The following is a 24,427-nucleotide window of genomic DNA, read 5'->3' as shown; positions in this document are numbered from 1 at the left end:
AATCTGGACTGAATCCAATTTCATTTTGAATGAAATGCATTTGGTAATACATTCTGCAAACACCTATGTTCTGAAAAGACATTTTCCCAGTAGTCATTTAGATGGTGACATATTTGAGTAATTCTTAAGAAACCCCACAAAGCCCCTCTTAGGGGTCCATTGTTGAACTGGGTTCAATGGGGTTAGTCTAAAATAGATTCTGTCTTACTGAGGAGTAAGGCTAATTAAATACAATGGGGATTCCCCCCCCTTGAGTACTGGTATATAGGATTGCATTGTTGTTTTTGCCTTAAGTCAGGGGTCTTCAAACTTGGCCCTTTTATGACTTATGGACTTCCTCCCTGGCTGAGGAATTCTGGGAGTTGAAGTCCTGAAGTCATAAAAGGGCCAAGTTTGAAGACCCCTGACTTAAGTGATGACTCAAGCTGGGCTCCTGCTATATGATCCAATATAATCAATGAACCAATGTGGTTCAAGTAAAAAAAGTTCAGAGGTTCAACAAACCAATATGATTCAGGAATAATAACAATAATAAAGATTCAAGTGTTCTATGAACCAATATGGTTCGAGTTAAAATCCATTTCACAGAAATGATTAAAGTGTAGTGGATAAGGAATATGGAGGGTTCCCAATTGCACGAAATGTCAAGAGGACCAAGTGAGGGAGGTAGTTGGATGCAAAAATTCAAATCAACTTTTCCTTCAAATATGCGGTGATGGATTCCAACCTGGAATGACCTAGAGGGTGCCAGGTTGGAGAAGATGGACTTATAAGCTCAGATCCTCACTCTTGCTGATGATATGGAACCTCATGGGATTATGTGGTGTGGGCTTGCATCTGGGATGCCACCAGCTTGTGGTAGAAGCCATGATGATGGCAGAAATAAACCCAGCTTCTCCATCAATGGTTTGTGGTTACAGTGGGTCATCTCTGCAACTGACCCATGGCACCAGCATCTACTAAGTGAAGATGCTTTTTTTGTGTAAAGCTTCAAGGTTCAGCTTGGTGTCCTAATCCTTATCCAATAACTTAATTAAATATAGCAAACAGAAGACAACAGATTCCTTTGGGGTGGGGAGAACAGAAAGGAGAAGAAAGAAACAAAGACATTCATGCTTCCTCACTCTTCAAGGTGGAGAAAGAGAAAGGTTGGTCTATCCAGGATGGCTGTCAGGTGAAGGATGGGGGACAGACCAACCCAGGGCCTGAGCGACGGCTTCGTAGCAAAAGACGCAGCTAGAGAGTAGAGACAAGAGTTTGTCAAAAGCTGCACATTGCTCTTCGGACTTTTGCCCATCCCCAGCCCTACCTGGATCACTCCAAAGCCCAACTCACCTGCTCGGCTGCTGGTCCTGAAGTCAATAGGTGAACTGGCTGCTCATTTTCTGGGTTCCGGGCACTGGGATCGGCCCAGTGATCTAGTAAGAGGCGGACAATCTGCTCTTGATAGGGATGGCCATGTAGACCTGCAGCCATGTGAAGAGCTGTGTTCCCATGGGCCTGAGGATAGAGAAAGCCCTTGATCCTAAGGCAGTGCTCAGCTTATCATCTCCTGAACAAGAGAGGCAGATCAGGCAAGGCAAACACTAGGAAGGCACAGGCCAAGAGGCTTGGGTGAGGATCCTGAATCTGCATACTACACCTTCTTTAGGTGGAAAAACTCCCATCCCAGTCTCAATTCCATATACAAAATTAACACTATGGCTCTTAAGGTACAGCAAGATGAGAAATTCATTCATGCATCTCCAATATGACTGCCAAGCCACCCACGCAGTTCTCATCTGTTTGACTTCTGCACCACATGTTGTTGATATAGGCTTTCCCCCCCCTTGCAGCTGAGCAGGCAAATGGTTTTAAAAGGAGAAGTACCTTGTCCCAGACACTATGCCTCAGCAGTCATGCTCTCTCTCTCTCTCTCTCCCTCCCTCCCTCCTCTCTGTGCATTTTCCCCCCAAATCAAATGCCTTCCAGATATTCTTTACCTGCTGCTTCCAAGATCTGCAGCATTGACACGGGCTAACTGTAAGCAAGGGTGGCCGTCAATTTGCAAAGTTTAGCATCCATTAAAAGTTACAAGGACACTGAAAAAAAGGGACTTACAACTGGTCCTTGCACTTATGATGGTCACGGCATCCCGATGGTCACATGATGAACGTTCGGCTGCTTAGCAACCGGCATGTGTTTACAAGGGTTACATGTCCCGGGATCATGTGTGTGACCCTCCCCAGCCAGCTTCCAACAAGCGAAGTTAATGAGAGAAGCCGGATTTGTTTAACAACTACATGACTGATTTAACAACCATGGCAGAAAAGGTTATAAAGCTGGGTGCAACTCACTGAACAACTGCCTTGCTCAGTGGCAGAAATTCTGGTCCCAGTTGTGGCTGTAAATTGAGGGCTTCCTGCAGTCCAAGGCACAGGTTGGAAGCTGTCAGAAAATGCACACCACCTTCTCTGTGCCCAGCCCTGGGGGCAATGCTTGTGAATAGCAATAGCACTTAGACTTATATACCACTTCACAGTGCTTTACAGCCCTCTCTAAATGGTTTACGGAGTCAACACATTGTCCCCAACAATCTGGGTCCTCATTTTACTGACCTCGGAAGGATGGAAGGCTGAGTCAAACTTGAGCCCATCAGGATCGAACTGCAGTCAGCTGGCAGTTAGCAGAATTAGCCTGCAGTACCGCATTCTAACCACTGTGCCACCACAGCTCCTGGGGGAATGGGGGACTCTTAGTCGCATACCTTAATGTTTACAAAGTTCTGACGTTCTTGTCCAGGTAGTTTGAGGAGGAACTGGACCAAAGGCAGGTTTGCAGCCTGGACAGCCAAATGCAGGATGGTTTTACTGCTCTTCAAGTCCTAACCAAACGGAAAACAAAGATCAGACATCCAGGCAGTGGTGGGTTTAGGTAATTCTCCAGTTTGGTCTAAGTGGGTTCCTTCTTTAGAGGGCACTGTGTATTACTTCCAAATGGGAAAAGTCAAATCTGTTGCACTGATGTCCACCTTCTGATGGAGGGCCTGGTCTTTTGCCTTCCCACCTCCCTTGTGGTGCTATAACAGCCAGACAAGACACTCTTCCTGGAGTGTCCTACTTCAACATGACACAAAACCTTGATATAGCACTGCCCGCCTACCTGGCTCTTGTAATCAGCTCCAAGTTGCAAAAGCCGCTGAATGCAGAGCAGTAAGTTCTGCAAGTGATGTTGGGATGAGGGCTCCATGTTTTGTGTCTGGAAGGCAGCGTTGTGAGCAACGACGGCACAGTGCAAAGGAGTGAGACCTGTACAAATACCGCAGAAAAGGAATCAGACAGCGCGCCTGCATTTTGTGTGTGTGTCTTTGAGTGAGTGTTGACTCCTGATATGTTGATTGACACCTAGTCCCTGCAGTTTTCTTGGCAAGATATTGGAAGAGGTCTGCCACTGTCTTCTTCCTAGTGCTGGAAGAGCGGGACTGGCTCAAGGTCATGTAACTGTTCAATTCACGGTCTCCGGGGTGATGGGCCTAAAGTCCCCTAGCTGGTTACCATGCCTAAGAGGAGACTAGAACTCGCAATCTCCTGATTATTGGCCCAAAGTCACCCAGCTGGCTTTCATCCCTAAGGTGGAACTAGAAGGCATGTTCTGCTGGTTCTTATCCTTTTACCTTAACCACTACACCAACATGGCTCTTAAACATACTCCAGCAGAAAATGGTTTTGATAAAAAAATCAAAAGCTTTTATCATCTTGATGTAACGGTTGGTTCCCAGAGAGCTACGAATTCTGGAAACCATTATGTAGACAGCCAATTGCAAGCAGTGGGTTAGGACACTGAGCTTGTCGATCAGAAGGTTGGCAGTTTGGCGGGTCGAATCCCAAGTGCCGCGTAACAGACTGAGTGCCTGTTACTCGTCCCAGCTTCTGCCAACCTAGCAGTTCGAAAGCATGTAAAAATGCAAGTAGAAAAATAGGGACCACTACGGTGGGAAGGTAACAGCATTCCGTGCGCCTTTGGCGTCTAGTCATGCTGGCCACATGACCACGGAGACGTCCTCGGACAAGCGCTGGCTCTTCGGCTTTGAAACGGAGATGAGCACCGGCCCCTAGAGTCGGAAACGACTAGCACGCATGTGCAGGGGAACCTTTACCTTTACCTATAATATTATCAGTGAAGAGAGCTGCATCCTGACTAGATCAGAGGAAGATTGTTAGAAGGAAAATTAGAAAGCTCTCTGCCCTGCCATCCAAGGGAAAAAAATGGCCCTAAACATGAAATGGTTCAGTGGCTGGAAGTTTTGTAACCCTGACTTCTTCTCAATGAATCTTGCTAAAGGGAAAAAAAATAGTATGAATCATACTTGGGGAAAAAAATCGCTTTTGGTTCTGGCAGTTGCCAAAGAACCTGACACTTACCTTCAAAATTTCTGGCTTCCACATTGACAAGAGCACCAGTCATCATGACAGCCTAGAAAAGAAGCCGGAGGTGGGGGAAATAATAAAGCTGATGTGTGTTTTGGAAAAGATTCGTTTGAGTCATGAGATTTTCCATGCTGGCTCAGGATATCTAGGAAATATAGCTCCAGTATACCAGGAGGGCCTGGAGGTTGTGCTACTATGCAAAGCTTTGATGGGGTGACTCACTTGGAAAGAGATTCAACCCAATCACCATGTCAAAACAGATAAACAAAGTCAAGCAGGATGGTATTTTTACTAGCCAGATTAGAACCACCGCCCTGCCAGTTTACGGGTCGTCCTTGACTTATAACTATATGTTTAGTGAGCAGAAGTCATAACAGCACTGGTGTTGTGACTCAGGGTCAGCCTGTGGGTTCGGCACCCGGCTCAGATGTATCGGATGACTCAGATGAGGGGGAGGAGGTGTGTGTGGGTGACGAACCGGCTGATGATGGCTTGCAGGCTTGGCAGAGCTCCCAGCCGGGGACCTCCTCTCAGCTGCGTGAGCCCGATAGTGCGGAGGATGATGACCCACAGCTGGCCCTGTTCAAGGACGCCCGACGCAGGAGGCAGTCGAGCAGGACTAAGCAGAAAAAGGCTGCGGGTCTCCTCGGGAGGAGGCACAGGGAGACCACGCCCTGAGCTCTCAATAAAAGGAGTGTTTGGGGAGGGGCTGGTTGCTGAAAGCAACCCTTCTGCTTGAGGATTCAAGTTCCGGAGTTTTGGTTTCTTGTTTTGTTAATTGACTATTAAATCTTGGCAAACGCTTTTCAGCCTTGGACGCTCTCCAGTCTCTTCTTTCTGAATAGGGGTTTGCCTTATTACAAGGCCAGAAGAGGGCTGGTTCAGAACAACTGGAAAAAAATGACTTATGACCAGTCCTTGCATTTATGACCATTGCAGCATCCACAGTCACATGATCAAAATTTAAGTGCTTGGCAACCAACATATATTTATGGTTGCAATGCCCCAGGGTCATGTGATTGCCATTCGTGGCTTTCCCAGCCGGTTTCCAACAAGCAAACTCAACAGAGGAGCTGGATTTGCTTAATGGCCAATCATTCACTTAACAAAGGCAATGGATTTGCTTAACAACCATGGTAAAAAAAAGGTTGTACAATTGGGCATGACCCACTTAACAACCACCTTGCTTAACAATGCAAATTCTGGTCCCAATTGTCATAATTCGAAGGCTACTGCATCTCTTTTGCTGGTTTATCAGTGGCTTTCTAAGCATATCCCCAAACTACATGTCTCAAAGCAAAGCAGGTGGATTAACAGACTAATACCCCTTCAGTGCTTCTCTGATGCTTTGCTCGGAGCACTGAGATAGCTAGTTTTGTCTCCACTAAAGAGGTTACCGTGCCTACTTTGTACAAGGCTATTTTAGTGGGGAAAATAGGCCAGTCTCACCTCAATGACACTGGGCAGCCCGTAGGTGGCGCCAAGATGCAGCACCGTCTGCCCCTTTTGGTCCATGGCATTGACATCTGCTCCCAGCAAAACCAGATCCTTCACGATCTTAGGTTGATTGGCTGCAGCGGCCACTAATAATGGAGTCTGGACAGAAAGAAAAAATAACAATAATTGAACGGAAGAAGCTTCTTGGATGAGAAGCGAAACATTTTCAAAGAAAAAGCACCCGGATGGCTGAGAATCTCCACAGACAACTGAACTGAAGCTAAACTTGACTTGAGGGCACGGCCTAAACAGGTGGTCCATGTAAGGCAGTCCACCTAAATGGCAGCTCATTATAGGGGTAGGAATGGATGGAAGGAATAATGTGTCAATGTAAGTTTTCGTAGCTCAGTATCACAGTGTTTCTCAACCTGAAGATGTATGGACTTCAACTCCACAAATTCAGTTTCCCCTAGATCCCCATCAAATCAACTCCCCCCAAATCAATTGTCCGTAGGTGACTGGAGAATTCTGAAAATTGAAGTCTACACATCTTCAAGCTGCCGAAGTAGAAAAACACCGACTGCTAGCTTGTAGAGCTGATAGTTTGAAGGGAACCCTAGGCGCAGTGTTATTTGGGAGGGATGACCATTGCTTCTGGCTTTGATCTGCCTATCCTAGATCTGCCTGATCTGCCTATCTTAGATCCAAAACTGTGAATGTTGTAAGAAAAAAATGTATACACACAACTTTAATGTTTGCATGTAGCTTCCAAGTGGCATTTCTTTTACATCGTAAACTCAGCTTCTTGAAGGACAGCTGCTGATGCTTTCCCGTTCCAGTATAACATGGAACAGCAGATCACACAAGATAAGCCACAGGGGTGACGGGAAGAGACTTCTTCCAAGAAACAACCACCCAAGAAACCTTTAGCAATATCTGTGCAAGGAGAGAACCTCCAGCTAATTCAGGGACCAGGGGTTTCTAAACTTGGCAGCTTTAAGACTTGTGGACTTCAACTCCCAGAATTCCCCAGCCAGCATGGGAACTTTAAGACTTGTGGACTTCAACTCCCAGAATTCCCCAGCCAGCATGGAAAATTTAAGATTTGTGGATTTCCAACTGCCAGATTCCCCCAGCCAGCCATGGAAGTTGAAGTCCACAAGTCTTAAAAGTTGCCAAGTTTGAAGACCCTTGTCCTAGAATGAACTTACCTTCCCCAGGTGTTCTTTGACATCCAATTGTCCACAGTCTCGGAGCACTTCAGCTGCAGCATAGGACAATGGGCGGAGTCCTTGAGCAACAAAGAGATGGAGCAACCTGGAAAAGAAAGGCTCAGAATGATCAAATGTCTATCATATTTTTGGATAGCCACTTCCCAGGCCAACATCCTTACCTCACTTTTTTTTTAAAAGTACTCTGACTTCAGAAAGTTGGTGAGTTTACAACTTGCACCGAGAATTCTCCCTCCCCACGCATGCCCCAACGTTTTAGCATCTTGTATTCTCTCATTTGCAAACTCGCTGGCTGCATGTCTTATTTTATAATTTGAATTTTGAAGGGTTGCCAAGTTTCAGTCTCTTTCCAGATAAAGAATCGTAGAAAGGAAAAACAAGGTCACTCTTGAATTCGTAAAGCCAACTCTGCAGGCGAGGACATTGCTTACCTGATTGTAGCTTTCTCAGGTACAGTAAGATATCTACTACATTTTTTATTTATAGTATCATAATCAGTTCCTTGTGCAACACATATAGCGGTATCCAAAGGTGAGGGAAGCAAGGATGATTTGCAAAGATAGAAAGCTATAGATTATAATGAATGGTGTTGGAATAATTAGATTTAGCTATCTATCTTCTTCTTTGTTCTCTCATGTCATTAACTGACACAGTTTTGCTGCTCCTTATGCCAGTGTTTCTTAACCGTGACAACTTGAAGATGGGTGGCCTTCAACTCCCAGAATTCCCCACACAGCATGACGTCTACCCATCTTCAAGTTGTCATGATTGAGAAATACTGACTTTTGTCTTTTCTGTGTGAGTATAACATCGTGTACCTGAAATGGAATAGCGTGAGGGATATGATGATCCATTGTTAGGGATTAGCACAGAGATATGAATACATATGCCAAGGAATTACCACAGAGACATCTACAAAGATTTAACATGTAAATATACAAACTGTAAACCTACTGGTTGCCTTTGTTTTTTTGCCCATACTTTATTGACCACCCAATTGCCATGTTTTTTTTCTTATCTGATTCACTCTAAGTGGCAAGAAAATGACACAGCTGCCACCGTTTAATCCTGTTTTACGCTGCAACCATGGATGTTTTCCCAGTGTGAGGCATTCCAGATGCGATACATCTATCTAACACTTGGTATTTCTAGCCGGTGTGATCTTTGGTTTTCCAAGCTGGAAATTACAGGCCTCACCTAACTGAAAAGCACCAGGCTGGCAATAGATCCCAGTCCCTTTCCCAGTTGGTTCCTATGTAGCCTGCTTGTTATCTGCTTCCCAAAATCTTTCCTTTTTTTTCATCTTTTCATATGACCATCCCAAACAAGAAGACAGAATGCCTTTCTCAGTGGGATGGTGCCACAGTTGTACACTTACGTGTCGCCATCTTCATCCTGCTGTAAAAGGTGAGATAGATCTATATTCTGGATCTGTGCCCGAGCTTGTGTCAGTTCCCCTGGATCTACATCCACAGATAAGTCTGCATAACAACCAGGAAGGAGGAAAGAAGCATTGTTTTGTTCCTGTCCCAGCCAGGAGTTCGCTGAGCTTGGATAAAGATGGACAGCTTCAGTGGCAACCTTCTGGGTGGAAATAAAAAAAAAGGTAAACAGGTATTGGAGTGAAGCTGTTCTAAAGATGGGTGGTTCTCCCTTCTCTATCTCTGCCCGTGATCCTTGCTAACCTTTTATGCCTAAGGCAGGATTAGAACTCACAAATGAGGGCAAATATATATGTCCCAGGATAATGTTGCAGGATCCAATCTGGGTTGGTCACCGGGACCAGAGGTTTGCTCTTCCTAGCTTTTGGACTCGTGCTTTTTAGCATTAGACCTAGATTGGATTCTGCAGATTGGATCCTGAAGGATTAGAACCCACAGGCCCCTGGTTTGTAGGCCAGCACCTTAACTACGATGCCAACCTGGCTCTTTAGATGGGTGGTTCTCCCTTCCCTACTTCTGCCCATGATCCCTGATAACCGTTCTGTCTTTACCAAATGATGGCCCAAGGTTACTGAGATCCTCCACACAAAATAGCTACATGTAATGAATATAATAAGGATGCAATCTCCCATCACTCTCGCTCATTGTAAGAAACAATTGTGCTTGGGGTTGTAGTTGTAGGTGAAATTTCTCCAAAGAGCTCTTCAGTAACGAGACCCAGGCACTATCTTGCATGGAAGCACAAATTGTTTATTATGGTACTGAAAACATCTGAGGCTAAAGTGGGTGAAGATGCAACTCTTCTATGTAAAGGTAAAGGTTACCCCGCATGTGCATGCTAGTCGTTTCCAACTCTAGGGGCTGGTGCTCATCTCCGTTTCAAAGCCGAAGAGCCAGCGCTTGTCCGAGGACGTCTCCGTGGTCATGTGGCCGGCATGACTAGACACCATAGGCGCACGGAACGCTGTTACCTTCCCACCATAATGGTCCCTATTTTTCTAGTTGCATTTTTACGTGCTTTCAAACTGCTAGGTTGGCAGAAACTGGGACGAGTAACAGGCGCTCACTCTGTTACGCGGCACTCGGGATTCGACCCGCCAAACTGCCAACCTTCTGATCGACTAGCTCAGCATCCTAACCCACTGAGCCACCGCATCCCAACTCTTCTATATAGTAATGCAAATTAGAGTACACCTCTGCTTGGATACAGCAAAGTAACTGATTGGACATCATTGAGCTATGACTAGCTATAGCAGCATCTTCTATGCCAGTGGGGTTAGGCACAGGCTGGTTTCTATGGAATGATGGGGTGGAGCCTCCAGAGCAGTGATATATTGAGAAAGGGTTCCATGAAGTTGCTTTCTGTAGAGTTACAGTCGGAATGGGACAACTTGCTGCTGCCAACTCTCCCCAGCTGTCTTGCCCTGGCTGACTCACCCTGGTCAACTCAATGCAGCCAACTCGCTATGGTATAATTCAACATGGGATAACTCAAGACAGGGACAAGTGAATTACAGTGGGTTTTGTCTTGCTTTAGGTTTGAACCTTTAACCTAAAGCAAGACAAGGCCCTCTGCAATTCATTTGTCCCTCTCTTGAATTGTCCTGCATTGAATTGCCCTGTGGCAAGTTGCCCCAAGTTGGCCATGGCAAATTGAGTTGGCCAGGACAAGTTGGCCGCAGCAAGTTGTCCTAGACCAGGGGGAGGCAACCTTGGCTCTTTTATGACTCGTGGACTTCAACTCCCAGAATTCCTGAGCCAGACATGCTGAGGGGAAAAGGAGAGATTTCCAAGCTGAGCCGTGCTGGCTCAGGAATTCTGGGAGCTGAAGTCCACGAGTCATAAAAGAGCCAAGGTTGCCTACCCCTGTCCTAGACCCAGTTACCATCATGGGTCTTGTCTTAAACTGGCCTTAGATACCAGATCCTATGCCTGCAGCTAATATCTTCTGGAACTGCTATCTTCATGGAATGCCTTTTTGTTCTCTCAGTGTATCTTCGCCCGACCTTCGCTCCTTCCGACGGGATCTTAAGACCTACTTGTTTGAACAAGCCGGCCTGGCCTGATGGGTTTTGGGTTTTATTATTGCTTTTAACGTATTTTAACTTATTGTTTTAAGGTATTGGGCACTTTGTTTAATATTTTCTTAATTTTTGTATCCTTGTATTAGTATTTATTGCCCTGTTCACCGCCCTGAGTCCTTCGGGAGAAGGGCGGTATACAAATAAAATTATTATTATTATTATTATTATTATTATTATTATTATTATTATTATTATTATTATTATTATTATTATTATTATTATTATCTTCTAGTCTTATCAGCCTCTCTTTGCCTTCTAAATATTTCGCGACTGATTCCATAGGCTTTATTTTTTTTTCCTCGCAAGTTGCCGGGTGGGTATTGAGGAAAGGGAATGGATGCTTTGCTCGGTTTTACTTGTCCAAACCAGCACCATATTTTCTCCTACGTACGGTAGCTCAACTCATCTGGATAGCATCTGGATAGGGAAAGTGAGCCCAGACTTATCTACTTCGAAAATACATCTAGGCATTTTTTTTCTTTTTTCTTTTTTTTTTAAAATAACATACTGCTTTCTCATTGTCTTTTCCAAAGAAAAGATGTGAATTGCACTTTGGAGAGGCTCCTGGCATGCTTTGAAGAGTTCACATCTGCACGCAATTCTCAGGATTCCCTTTTGAGAAGCAAGTGGCTTTTAGCAGCCAGCTTGAGACAGTAGTATGGATCCACTGCTAAATATACCTCAGGGAGCTAATTCTATCCCACTTCCATCTCTGCTCATCTCACCTCGTAATTTACTGCTGATGTTATCTTGGAAGTATACACTTCCTCGGGACCTCCAGGACCTACGGTTCCATAAATATTGGTTTCCAAGGGAGGGCAGGGGCTCATCACATCATACTGGCTCCCCTGAGGCTGGAGATGGAAATCGTTGCCAGGGTCCACACACGGGTAGTGAAAATCTGGAGAGAAAGCTCCTTGGCTGGAGGCATCTGGTTGCCAGGCAGGAAAGGCAGCAGCTGGATACTGAGCAGATGTAGTCTGTCCTAGAGTAGAAACCCCTTTTTCTATTGTTCCATGGGGCTCTAAGAAAAGAGATTTGGGAACGTTCCCATCAGTGAATAAAGTTGATTTCTTCGGAGAAGCAGAAAATGCTTAGATCACTGTACTCAGGTCTACATTTATGACGTTAGTAACCTGCTGGAACTCTCTTAAGTGTGAAAAATGGCCATACTTGGCTAGCTGGCTAAGTATCTTTCTCCTGTGTATATTTAATCTGGACACATCTAGTGTCATTATTGTTTTCAGTTTTTTCAATTGTAATATATTTTTTGAATTGTCAGCCGCCCAGAGTCTTTGACTAAGATGGGCAGCTATAGAATTTGAATACCTACATAAATAAAGTCTTAAGTCTACCTTACAGGGCTGTGGCAAGGTAAAAATGTGATAGGGAAAAGCCTCTTTGGGTCAATTTGCACCCTTGAAGGAAATGCTAGTAAATATATGATAGTTAATCAATAATCCAAAGTAAAGACCTAATGAAACTTTGAATAATGAACCTATTTGAATAATGAACCTTGCCCCGTAAACGAGTAATACAGGATAATCCCTGTATTTTTATTTATTTAATTTATTTATTTAATCCCTGTATAGTTTTATTGGGATTTTAAACAAGAAATATAAAAACTAATAGAAGAAACTAATATTTAGAAGGAAGGAAAGAAGGAAGGAAAAACAAAGCCAGAAGTGCAGGAAAAAAGTATAACTTCTGATTTTCTTTTACAGCAGTTATAAGTAGAAATTAACTTCTTACTTGATGGTTACAGCACGGCTTTCACTTTTCCTATAATCTATTTTTTAATCATCCAAACCATATATCAAAAGTTCATTTTTCCCCCGTTTCATGCACAAGGTCTATAACAGTTTTCCAGTCAGCGTTAGACTTAGTGTTTTTTCTTTGATCGAAGATGTCAATTTGGCCAATGACCTCAGTGTGTTTGATAGACAAGCGCAGGATTTACAAACATGAGGCTGAGATAGCTTTCTCCAATAAAGGATAATTCGTTTAACATTCAGAACTGTGGTAACCACCAGAGACGATCTTGTTATTGTCTTCCAACTGAAAAATCCCCCCTAGCAAAGCATCCATCTCCACTTTTGAAGTTAGACGTGGCAACATCTGCCTAGGGCCCTTAACAGTCTAACCAGATCTTAAAAGGGTAGAACTTGGTCCTTAGTTCTCTCTGAGTTTGGTTGTTTTCTTGCAGATGTTTCATTACCCAAACAAGATAACATTATCAGGGCTAGCAATGCAAAAACAACCAAGCTGGACCCCCTCATTTCAAGCCTGAGCTACAAATATTCTCCTTTTATCCTCCATTCTCTACCTCTGCCCATGATCCCTGCTAACCTTTTATGCCTAAAGTAGGATTAGAACTCCCCTGGTTTTTAGCCCAGCACCTTAACCACTCCCAAAGGTGCTTTTTCAGGAGGCAACTGGATTTTCTTGTTTTTCTTTGAAGATGTTTCACTTCTCATCCAAGAAACTTCTTCAGCTCTGACCGGATGGTGGGAAATGGAAGGATTTATATTCCTTGCAGACAGCTGGTCATTTGCATTCTTTTAGAGAGTCGTTGAGGCTGCTTGGAGGTTTACCTGCGTCCTCGGGGTCACCTGAGCAGTGCAAATGTGCGTGCAGCCTTCTTGGCTGCAGGATGTTTTCTGCCTTGGGTCCCTTCACAGTTGAAGACAGGTGCAGGCTGTTGGGGATGAGTTTGTGTTGTCTGCATCTCAAACTGAAGCACAAATGGTTCCTGTAGTCTGCAATGTTTTCTGGAAATCCGTTCATACTCCTGCACCATTCAAAGGGTGTTCATCCCAAACTGCATAGCTAAATGTCTATGGAGATTCTCAATCATCCAGGTCATGGTTATCCCAAAGGTGCTTTTTCAAGAGGCAAAAACACCTTTGGGGCAAGCATGACCTGGATGACTGAGAATCTCCATAGACATCTTAACCACTCTACCAAACTGAGATCCCCAGTCAGTATGAGGATTATGAAAAATTCTGGCAGTTGAAGGGCACCCAAGCTGGAGAGTGTCCACGTTCAGCAAGCCTTGCTGAAACAATATCCTAACCTTACTGTTTTGTCCTAAAGTGGACGAGAAAACTAGACTGACTTGGAATACATTCCAAGAATGTAGTTTCTTAAACAGGGGAAAGTACAGGTAGTCCTTGACTCAAACCACAACTGAGCCCCAAATTTCTGTGGCTAAGCGGGTTTTGCCCCATTTCATGGCTTTTCTGCCACGATTGTGAAGCAAATCACTCCCATTGTTAAGTGAATCATGCAGTCGTTATGTGAATCTGTGTTCCCTGATTGACTTTGCTTGTAGAAAGCTAGCTGGGAAGGTCACAAAAAGGGATCATATGGCCCTGGGACAATGCAACTGTCATAAATCCTTGCTGGTTGCCAAGCTCCCGTATTTTGATCAAATGACCATGGGGATGCTGCAACAGTCATTAGTGTGAAAAACCAGTCATAAGTCACTTTTTTCCGTGCCACTGTAACTTTGAATGGTCACTGAACAAATGGCTGTAAGTTGAGGATTACCTGTAGTGACAATGCAGCTTTGAGAATTGGGCAATAATTCTGTAACAGTTAAGAACCCAGAAATTGATTAGATAGATTAAATATATCGAGACTGAGAGATAAAAGATAGATAAAGAGTTAAATCTCAAACTGCTTGGAAGTTTATTAAGTGACCTAAGCCCCAAACAAATGATTCTTGCTGCAATCTAAGTGGAAAGCCTTAAGTACCTCAAATGCTTTCCATAATCTGTTAACCTCCAGATGCACTGGAAAATCTCTGCTCTGTTGTAAGATGCCAGCTGGAGGGTACCATGTTTAGAAAAGCTGATGGAAAGCTAAATTCACAAGAGCATTTGTGACAGAGATAAAGCCAGTGCTTTTTTTGTAAAAGAAAAAGGTGCCGGAACTCACACATGTCATACAACCCACCTTGCCTACCCTACAAGGTTCCATCCAAAAAAGGTGCCGGAACTCCATTCTGAGCGTTCTATGAGAAAAAAAGCCCTGGATAAAGCAATTACATTCCCAGATGTCTGAGTCTACTCACCTGGCCAGCTGGCTTCTAAAGCTCCTGGAGGGATCTGAAATGGGAATAGAAAAAAGAAAGAGAAAGTAATGAATCTGAGAAAGGCAATAAGACCAGGTTGGATCAACCATCTCTGATCAAATGCATTTGAGGAACAAGAAGAATGAAGGCCCAAATAGATCACAAAGATTCCACAAAGAACCTAGAAAGAAACTGAATTGTGTCGGTGAAGACTCTCAGGCAAAGGTGTCTGATGGGGGAATGGGACAACTCACCGCGGCCAACTTGCCATGGCCAACTCATCGTGGTCAACTTGCCATGGCCAATTTGCTACAATCAACTCGCCCATAGGACAATTCACCACAGGACAACCTGCTGCGGGACAATTCAACAATTCAATTGAATTATTTAAAAGAGTTAAACATTATTTTAATTTTTGTCATTCGTATTTCATTTTGGCGCCCTTTCTTTAATGATTGTATTCCACTTTTTCTTTGATATTCGTGTTACTCGTGTCCTGTGGTGAGTTGGCCATGGTGAGTTGGCAGGCAATGTTGTCTGAAGGCTGAATCAAAATCCGACCGGCTGCCATGATTCAACCTTCAAACCACCTTGTGCTGCAGAGAAGGGTGTGGCTCTCCACATGTATAAGGGTGTCCAGCTCGATTCAGCAGGTGACTCACCAGGGGTCCAGTGCTGTGGCTTAGGGCAGCTTGTTGTTGTCGTCGTTGCTCCAGCAACTTCCGCACAGTCTGAGGGGGTGGCCCTTTGCAGCCTGTAAGTAGACAGAGAGAATCAGAGTATTAGAAATGGGGTATGTGTGGGCAATCATCCATAATCTTCCCTTGAGATATATAGTCTTCTGGGCAACTGCCCCAATATCGGTCTGTCCAGTGGTGGGATTCAGCCAATTTGCACCACTTCGGCACAACCGGTAGCTAATTTTTTGTTGCCCAGGCCCAGAATGGACTTCTGGAAGCGGCATCCGCACAGAGAACCGATTGTTCACATATCTGAATCCCACCACTGAGTCTATCTGTTTGGGAGTAGTCTTAGGGTGAAGTTTTCCTACAAACAAACGTCTATGGAGATTCTCAGTCATCCCGGTCACGATTGTCCCATAGGTGCTTTTTCAAGAGACAACCGAACTTCCTTGTTTTTTCTTTGAAGACGTTTCGCTTCTCATCCAAGAAGCTTCTTCAGCTCAGACCTACAAACAAACGTGCGGAAAGGCTTGATACTCTTCTTCGCTCTTCAAGAAGTTTGGAAAAGAAGCTTCTCTCCACAGCGGTACAACTCGACTTACAACTTTCATTTAGTGACTGTTCGAAGTTACAACGGCACTGAAAAAGTACATCTTGTACTTTGATAATAAAGGTTCATTCGTTCATTATGACCATTTTTTCACACTTACGATCGTTGCAGCATCTCCATTCGGATGCTTGGCAACTGACTCATACTTATGACGGTTGCTGTGTCCCGTGTTGACCTTTTGACAAGCCAAGTCAACGGGGAAGCCAGATCCACTTAGTAACCTTGTTATTAACTTAACAACTGTAGTGATTCAGTTGTAGCGCCTTAACCATTACTTTTATTGAAAATGTTAACAACCCTAGTAAGAACTAATACAAACCAAAATAGAATGTATCTTTTGTCAAATAAAAGAAAAAGCTAAGGTTACAGAGAGAAAAATGTAGAAGAAAATTTGAGAAAAAGTAAAAAAAAATACAAAGAAGAGGCTTGCAATCTTCTTCCCAGCAGTTATAGGTACAATCATGTTTTAACCTTTCTCTAAAGTTACATCATAGCGCTCGTCTTTCTATAATCTATAATCTCATCTGTAATGTATCCTGTTTAATCATCAAAACTATAAATTGTGAGTTCACATTTTTTCTTTCTTACATAAACAACCCATAAGGGGTTTTCAATAGCTGATCAAAGTTATCTTTTCGCTAATCAAACCAGTCCATGTAGCCATTTCAGCAAGTTCTGTCATCCTCACCAACCATTCCTCTCTTGCAGCTATTGCCAAATTGTTTCCATCTTCGTGCATACCATAACCTTGCTTGCAGGTATCACATTTAAAAACAGTATTCCACATCTCTTTTCTAGCTGTTTCGATCCCAGGAGGAAAAGTTATGGTTTCAATTGAATGTTAATCTTTAAAATCCTCTGAATCACTCTATGTGTTTAAGCCTTCAGCAAAAGATGCTTTAAGACTTCCGTGCTTCCAGCCCTTGAAAAATGGTATCATCAGCATGTTTGAGGCTGCTGAGGTCGCTCCTAGCAATTTAAATTCCGTTCCGATTGCTTTTATTCCAACCTTTCTCATGATATATTCTGCAGATTAGTAAAAACAAGCAGCGTGACCATGTACAATGTTAGGTATGCTCCATTCCCAATTTAGAACCATTTAATTGTTCCAATATTCTGTTCTATTTCTTCCTGGTTCTTTGTACCAATTCTTCAATAGACAGATTAGATAGCCTGATACTCCTATGTTTTTGAGGGCTGTACACCATTCACTGTGGTGTTGTACACAATCAAAAGCCTTAATACAGTCAATGAAGCATGAAAATAATTTTTGGATTTTTTTTGTCCTTTCCATTAGCCATCAAATGATAGCAATATGATTTTAATTGCCCCAACCACTTGGCAATCCATGTGTATAGCTGGTGATTCTCCTTCCAAATATTGTTTGAACGTTTCATATGCTGCCCATTTCTTACACCCCACTTAATATTGCCATGCACACAATGTTTCTCCAAAAGGAGAGAACACGAAGGGGCAATCCTACCGGATATAGGACTCAATTCCATTTGAGGTTAATGACATTAAGGGAATTAACATGGATGCATTTGTTTGCCCAGGCAGAACCTGAGATATTAGAAGTTTAATTCCTTCTTGGCTTGTCTGAACTGCTAACTGCATTTCAAGAAAGTTGATACTGGTGCTCTTGGGTGCTTCTTTGATGTGCAAAGAACATTTTTCCTACATCTTACTTTGCAAACAGCACTTTCTAGAGGGAGCTTGGATCCATATGGAGAGAAGATACAGTTAACAGGAAAAGAGGTAATGGTTATTTGGCTTCTTCACTCTCTCCTGTCAGAGGTAGCATCAAGGATGGGCTTTAGCTAACAGAATAACAAAGTTGGAAGGGACCTTGGAGGTCTTCTAGTCCAACCCCCTACCCAGGCAGGAAACCCTATACCAGGGGTAGGCAACCTCGGCTCTTTTATGACTCATGGACTTCAATTCCCAGAATTCCTCAGTCAGCTATGTTGACTGAGGAATTCTGGGAGTTGACGTCCATGAGTCATAAAAGAGCCGAGGTTGCCTACCCCTGCCCTATACCATTTCAGACAAATGGCTGTCCAATCTCTTAAAAGCCTCCAGCGTTGGAGCATCCACCACTTCTGGAGGCAAGTTGTTCCACTGATAGGAAATTTCTCCTTAGTTCTTAGGTTGGTTCTTTCCTTGATTAGTTTTCATCCCTTGCTTCTTCTACTGACTTCCGGTGCTTTGAAAAACAGGTTGACACCCCCCCCCACACACACTTCTTTGTGGCAGCCACTTATATACTGGAACACTGCTATCAGGTTAATTTTAATTTTAATTTAATTTAATAATATTTATATACCGCCCTTCTCCCTGAGGACTCAGGGCGGTTCACAGGGCAAAAGTCAAATACAAAGTACAAACATTAAAAAAAGATTAAATAATTGCCCAAATTAAAACAATTAATACAATAATAAAACCCCAAAACTAAAATTAAGGATACAAAAAAATAAAAACCCCACCAATCCCCATCAGGCTAGGCCGGCTTGTACAAACAAAAACGTCTTAAGATCGCGACGAAAGGAGCGAAGATCGGGCGCCATCCGGAGCTCTACCGGCAACTGATTCCACAGCTCCGGAGCGCCCACAGAGAAGGATCTCCCCCTGGGCGCCACCAATCGACATTCTCTGATCGGAGGCACCCTGAGGAGGCCCTCTCTGTGGGAACGCACAGGGCGCAGGGAGCTTGATGCCGGCAGCAGATGTTCCCTAAGGTACTCCGGCCCCATGCCATGAAGGGCTTTGAACACCATTACCAGTACCTTGAATCTCACCCGGAAGGCAACTGGCAACCAATGCAGCTCACGGAGCAAAGGTGTAACGTGGGAGTATCGGGAGACTCCCAGCACAACTCTCGCGGCTGCATTCTGTACCAGTTGGAGCTTCCGGGTGGTCCTCAAGGGCAGCCCCATGTAGAGAGCGTTGCAGTAGTCCAGACGAGAGGCCACGAGCGCATGAGTGACCGTGCATAAATCAACCCGGCTAAGATAGGGCCGCAACTGGCGCACCAGGCGAACCTGGGCGAAAGCCCCCCTAGTCACAGCTCCTATATGGTCTTCCAAGGTGAGCCGTGAATCTAGGAGGACTCCCAAGTTGCGAGCCCTATCTACGGGGGGTAATAGTTCACCCCCCATAGCAAGAGGTGGAATGTCCGAATAGACCCGGGATGAAGGTATGCAAAGCCACTCAGTCTTGTCGGGGTTGAGTTGAAGTCTGTTCCTCCCCATCCAGACCCGAACCGCCTCCAGGCAACGGGACATCACGTTGAGGGCATCACTGGGGTGGCTTGGGGTCGAAAAGAAAAGTTGGGTATCATCCGCGTACTGATGATACCCAACTCCAAAACCACGAATGATCTCACCCAGCGGTTTCATGTAGATGTTGAACAGGAGAGGCGAGAGGACCGACCCCTGAGGAACTCCACAAACGAGAGACCTCGCGGTCGACCTCTGCCCTCCTGCCAACACCGACTGCGAACGTCCCTGGAGATAGGAGGAGAACCACTGTAAAACTGTGCCTCCCACTCCCAATCCCCTGAGACGCCGCAGCAAGATACCATGGTCGATGGTATCGAAAGCCGCCGAGAGGTCTAATAGGACTAGAACAGAGGAATATCCCCTGTCCCGAGCCCTCCAGAGATCATTCACCAGCGCGACCAATGCCGTCTCCGTGCTGTGCCCGGGCCTGAAACCCGATTGGTACGGGTCTAGATAATCCGCTTCATCCAGGACCAGAGGGAGCTGATGCGCCACCACCCTCTCAACAACCTTCGCAAGAAAGCGAAGGTTGGAGACAGGACGAAAGTTGTTCAATACAGCTGGGTCCAAGGCAGGCTTCTTGAGGAGAGGCCTCACCACCGCCTCTTTCAAGACGGCGGGGAAGCTACCCTCACCCAAAGAAGCCGATATAACTGCCTGGAACCAGCTGCGTGTCCTCTCCCGGGCTGCATAGACCAGCCAGGAAGGGCACGGGTCCAGTAAACATGTGGTGGTGCTCAGCCTCCCCATGATCCTGTCCACTTCCTCCGGAGTCACAGAATCAAACTCATCCCAGGTGGTATCGACAAGACCGCCCGTGTCCTGATCGCCAGACTCTGCCCAGTCAGAGTCCAGACCGGTCCGAATCCGAGCGATTTTGTCCGACAGATGCTGGTTAAACTCCTCGGCACGACCCTGCAAGGGATCCTCCCTCACCTCCTGATTTAGGAGGGAGCGAGTCACCCTGAACAGGGCGGCCGGGCGATTATCTGCGGACGCGATAAGGGTGGCGAAGTGGTTAGACCTCGCCTCCCTTATCGCAGCGAGATAAGACCTAATGTGGGCTCTTAGTCGCAATCGGTCGGATTCGGATTGGCTGGATCTCCAACCGCTCTCTAGGCCCCGTCTCCGACGCTTCATCTCCCGGAGCTCCGCAGAAAACCATGGAGCTCGACGGGATCTGCACCGGGTCAGGGGCCGCAGGGGTACAACTCGGTCAAGAGCCTCAGTGGCCGTCCTTTCCCAGGCTTCCACTAAGGCATCTGCCGAGCTGTGAGCAAGGGAGGCAGGTGGGGACCCCAGCGCCGCCTGGAACCTCTGGGGATCCATTAAGCGTCTGGGGCGGTACCATTTAATTGGTTCCATACACCCACGGCGGGGGGTGGCAAAACGGAAGACCAGGCGCAGGAGATGATGATCGGTCCATGACAGGGGCATAATAATTGGAGAGCCCCCACCAAGATCATCTAACCACCGTCCAGATAAGAAAACTAAGTCAAGGGTGTGGCCTCCCTCATGAGTCGGTCCCAAAATTACTTGCGTCAGGTCCATGGCCGTCATGGAAGCCATGAACTCCCGAGCCAACTCAGATGATCCTCCCAGCGATGGTAGATTGAAGTCCCCCAAAACTATAAGTTTCGGGAACTCAATCACCAGCCCAAAGAGGACATCGAGCAGCTCAGGCAGGGCTGCTGCTGCGTGACTAGGCGAAAGGTACACCAGCAGCAAGCCCAACTGCGCACCAGGGCCGCATCTCAGAAAGAGAGACTCACACCCGACTATCTGGGGAATGGTGGCCTCCCGCGGACATAAGGTCTCCCTCATAACAACAGCCACACCCCCACCCCTACCCTGAGCCCGAGGCCGGTGCAGCACCCGGAAACCTGGTGGGCAAAGGTCAACCAGAGGAATCCCGCCCTCTGGGCCCAACCAAGTCTCCGTGATGCAAGCCAGGTCCGCCTGCTCACCCTCGACCAAATCACGGACGAGAGGAGCCTTATTAGAGACAGACCTGGCATTCAAATACACCAGCCGGAGCTCAGGAGGCTGCACACCCTCACTCCCGGGACCTTGGGAAAGAGCCAGAGGGTCGGAGTGCCCCACCGCTTGTAACCAGCGGAGAGGCCTTCCCTGAGATCGATACGGCCCTCTGCTCCTACATCTGCTGCCATTCCCTGATGTCGTGGGGATAGGTCGCCCCACGACCAGCCCTGGAGCCCCGGAGGTAACCGACCCCCGCTCCTCCCCCCTGCGATCTGCATCGGCCCTAGCCAGAACAGAGGTTGTTGGATCGCCCCCCTTATCCAAACAACCAAAAGAACCCTCCCGCCTCCCTAACCCCCTAAAAAATTTAGACAGAAAAATAATCAGGGGCCTCTTATTAGGTCCACGTCGGAGGCCCCTACCCGTGCCCAGCCAACTCTCAGGGTCCCAATAAATGGGCCCTTCCTTGAGGTTATAATCGGCTAGAGAGGCGGGTCGCACCCAGGAAGGGGGAGCACCCCTGAGGGCGAACAAATCCGTGGAAGAATATTTAAAGGAAGGCATAAAAAGCAGTCCGGATCGCAGGCAGTCCATAGATAATAGTCCATGAGGAGGATCTGTTCAGAGGATAGATAGGTGTCCCAGACCTCCGTCCAGCCGCTGCCACTCAGCTGGATAAACCCCCCGGACAGGCCTACCACCGTCCTCTCACGACGGCCGCAGAGCCAATTCTCAGGGGGATGGTAGTCTGGAACAACCGCTCTGGGTATAGCATGCCCCATAGAGCTCTCACCTCTAGGGGCAGCAGATGTAAGTTCAAGCCATCCTCTCACGATGGTTAATACCCAGAGTTCTCTGAATCCTTTGGGGGTATAGTGTGAAGGGCAATGCACAGTCAATTGTAAAGGCAGCAATAAAACCAGATAACAAACCATCATAATCAAGTCTGCTAACCGCCAAGTCCCCCCATTGTTCCGCCATTCCCAGAGGTAGTGATTGACCACCACTCCATGGGCCCTCAGTTCATAATTATTAGGGCCTTCCAGACTGTGGTCGACAAAAATTGACTCCCCCAGGTCCATTAAGTTCCCCGGAGCTCCCTCGAAATCCCAAGACATCGACCAGATCACAACAAGTGTATTGGGGAGCGCCGGTCTTCCAGGGTCCTTCGGAAAGACCCAGGTCCACAAGGCTCCACTGGGCTCCACCGGGGTCCCCCGGCTAGCCCAGGAACCTTCGGGGCCATCAGGAACAATGGGGGTGCCAACCCATCTGGGACATGTAGAACCAATCGGGGAACCGGCGAGCCGGCCATAGCGCCATCGCTGAGTCATCGGAGCCGCTGCCGCTGGGCCGCTATAGACGCTATGGACGCCGCCGCCGCCATCACCGTTACCACCGGAACGCCGCCAAAGCCGCAAACAGTCCGGGGAAAGCCACCGCCACCGCCGATGGAGAACGAGCTCAAAAGGCCCAGGCGGTAGCGGGACAAACGGTCCGGCAGAAGCAGGCCAAACCACAGCAGTTGATGAAGAAATGGCCCGAAAACGGCCCGAAAACAACGCCGCCGCCGCCACCGTCGTCGTCGCCATTAAGATGAAACAAAAGCGGTTACCCCTACTCATTCTTTTCATTAAACTAAAGGTAAAGGTAAAGGTAAAGGTAAAGGTTCCCCCGCACATGTGTGCTAGTCGTTTCCGACTCTAGGGGCCAGTGCTCATCTCCATTTCAAAGCCGAAGAGCCAGCACTTGTCCGAGGACGTCTCCGTGGTCATGTGGCCAGCATGACTGGACGCCAAAGGCGCACGGAACGCTGTTACCTTCCCACCGTAGTGGTCCCTATTTTTCTACTTGCATTTTTACGTGCTTTCGAACTGCTAGGTGGGCAGAAGCTGGGATGAGTAACAGGCGCTCACTCTGCTACGCGGCACTCGGGATTCGACCCGCCAAACTGCCGACCTTCTGATCGACAAGCTCAGCGTCCTAACCCACTGAGCCACTGTGTCCCTTTACATTAAACTAGACATACCCAATTCCTGCAACCATTCTTTCTATGTTTTAGCCTCCAGTCCCCTAATTATCTTTGTTACTCTTCTCTGCACTCTTTCTAGGGTCTCAACAACTTTGTTATAACGGGGTGACCAAAACTGGATGCAGTATTCCTAGGTTGGTTATTTGTGGTCAAGCAAAGCAATCTCTTTTTTTCTCTTTATGATGAGGGCTATACAGGTAGTCACAGAAGCAGAGGAAACGGGCAGCGGAAAAAGACCTAGTGGTCCATCGGATCTGCCCTTTCAGTTTTTGTTTCTTGTTGCTAAACATCCTACTGTAATTTTAATCACGTGACCAGTGGGAGGCTGCAATGGTGGTAAACGTGAAAAACAGTGGTAAGTCCCTTTTTTCCCCAGTGCCATTGTAACTTTGAACGGTCACTAAGCGAATTGTTGCAAGTTGAGGACTCCTTGTATTTGGTCTTTGGATGCCAATCTTGGAATTGCATTCAGAGTAGTGGACAAGACCAGGGCAAAGAAAGAAAAAAAGACAGTGGGATTTTATGTGCAGCTAATTTGAAAGCATATTAAATGAGTCAGATCCAGTAATGGTGATATTAAATTTATCTCTATGCGCTTAACCGTTCATTCCATATTAAATCCTAATTTCTCCATTATTAATTCCATCTTCATGATTTTATCATTGCCCTCTGGTGTCCCGTGATAAATTGCAGTCTGGCAGCTGGGGACATCTCTGAGGTTTACCGGAGATGCAGGACCTCAAAATGTGTACTTTGGATTGTGAGAGAAGATTTAGGATAGTGTTTTTGAAACACTGCTGGCTGGGGAACTCTGGGAGTTGATGTCCACACAATTTAAAGCTGCCACGTTTGAAAAAAAAACAACACACCAATTTAGGGTGACGGTCAACAGAAGGGGGACTTCTGAATGAGCAGGACTGACTTACCCTATTTTGAAGGGAATGAATAATAGGTTTGAGTGTAGGGTGCAGAATCCATGGCTTACAGGCCATAGTGGGCCACCTGCCTGGGCGCTTTCTAGCAAATTTTCAAAGCCTCCTCCCAAAATGTAGGCAGGCAGAAACCTTACAGTCCTTTCGTTTGCATCTCTGGAGTGTTGAGATTTTTAAACAGTCAAGCAGTTGCTTTCGATCTTGCGTTCTTGCAATGCCTTACAGCA

At 46.1% G+C, this 24,427-nt stretch overlaps 1 protein-coding gene across 1 annotated transcript in view; it reads right to left on the bottom strand.

The window, feature by feature from the left end:
• Positions 1 to 1,170: 1,170 nt before the first annotated feature.
• Positions 1,171 to 24,427, bottom strand: part of NFKBID (NFKB inhibitor delta) — a gene marked incomplete at its 3' end in the record, with an annotated part of 33,831 nt that continues 10,574 nt past the window's right edge. Inside the window, exons 2-12 of the mRNA XM_081334581.1 lie at positions 15,342 to 15,433; positions 14,680 to 14,713; positions 11,327 to 11,625; positions 8,454 to 8,659; positions 7,055 to 7,160; positions 5,856 to 6,002; positions 4,401 to 4,452; positions 3,142 to 3,287; positions 2,747 to 2,863; positions 1,336 to 1,500; positions 1,171 to 1,236 (exon numbers count right to left, since the gene is read on the bottom strand). Coding sequence (XP_081190707.1) covers positions 1,171 to 1,236; positions 1,336 to 1,500; positions 2,747 to 2,863; positions 3,142 to 3,287; positions 4,401 to 4,452; positions 5,856 to 6,002; positions 7,055 to 7,160; positions 8,454 to 8,659; positions 11,327 to 11,625; positions 14,680 to 14,713; positions 15,342 to 15,433 — 1,430 coding nt within the window. The remainder of the gene's footprint in view (positions 1,237 to 1,335; positions 1,501 to 2,746; positions 2,864 to 3,141; positions 3,288 to 4,400; positions 4,453 to 5,855; positions 6,003 to 7,054; positions 7,161 to 8,453; positions 8,660 to 11,326; positions 11,626 to 14,679; positions 14,714 to 15,341; positions 15,434 to 24,427) is intronic.

Source organism: Vipera berus (assembly GCF_964194415.1).
Source record: "Vipera berus genome assembly, chromosome: 9".
Classification (NCBI taxonomy): Eukaryota; Metazoa; Chordata; class Lepidosauria; order Squamata; family Viperidae; genus Vipera; species Vipera berus.
This window is presented reverse-complemented; position numbering and strand designations above follow the sequence as displayed.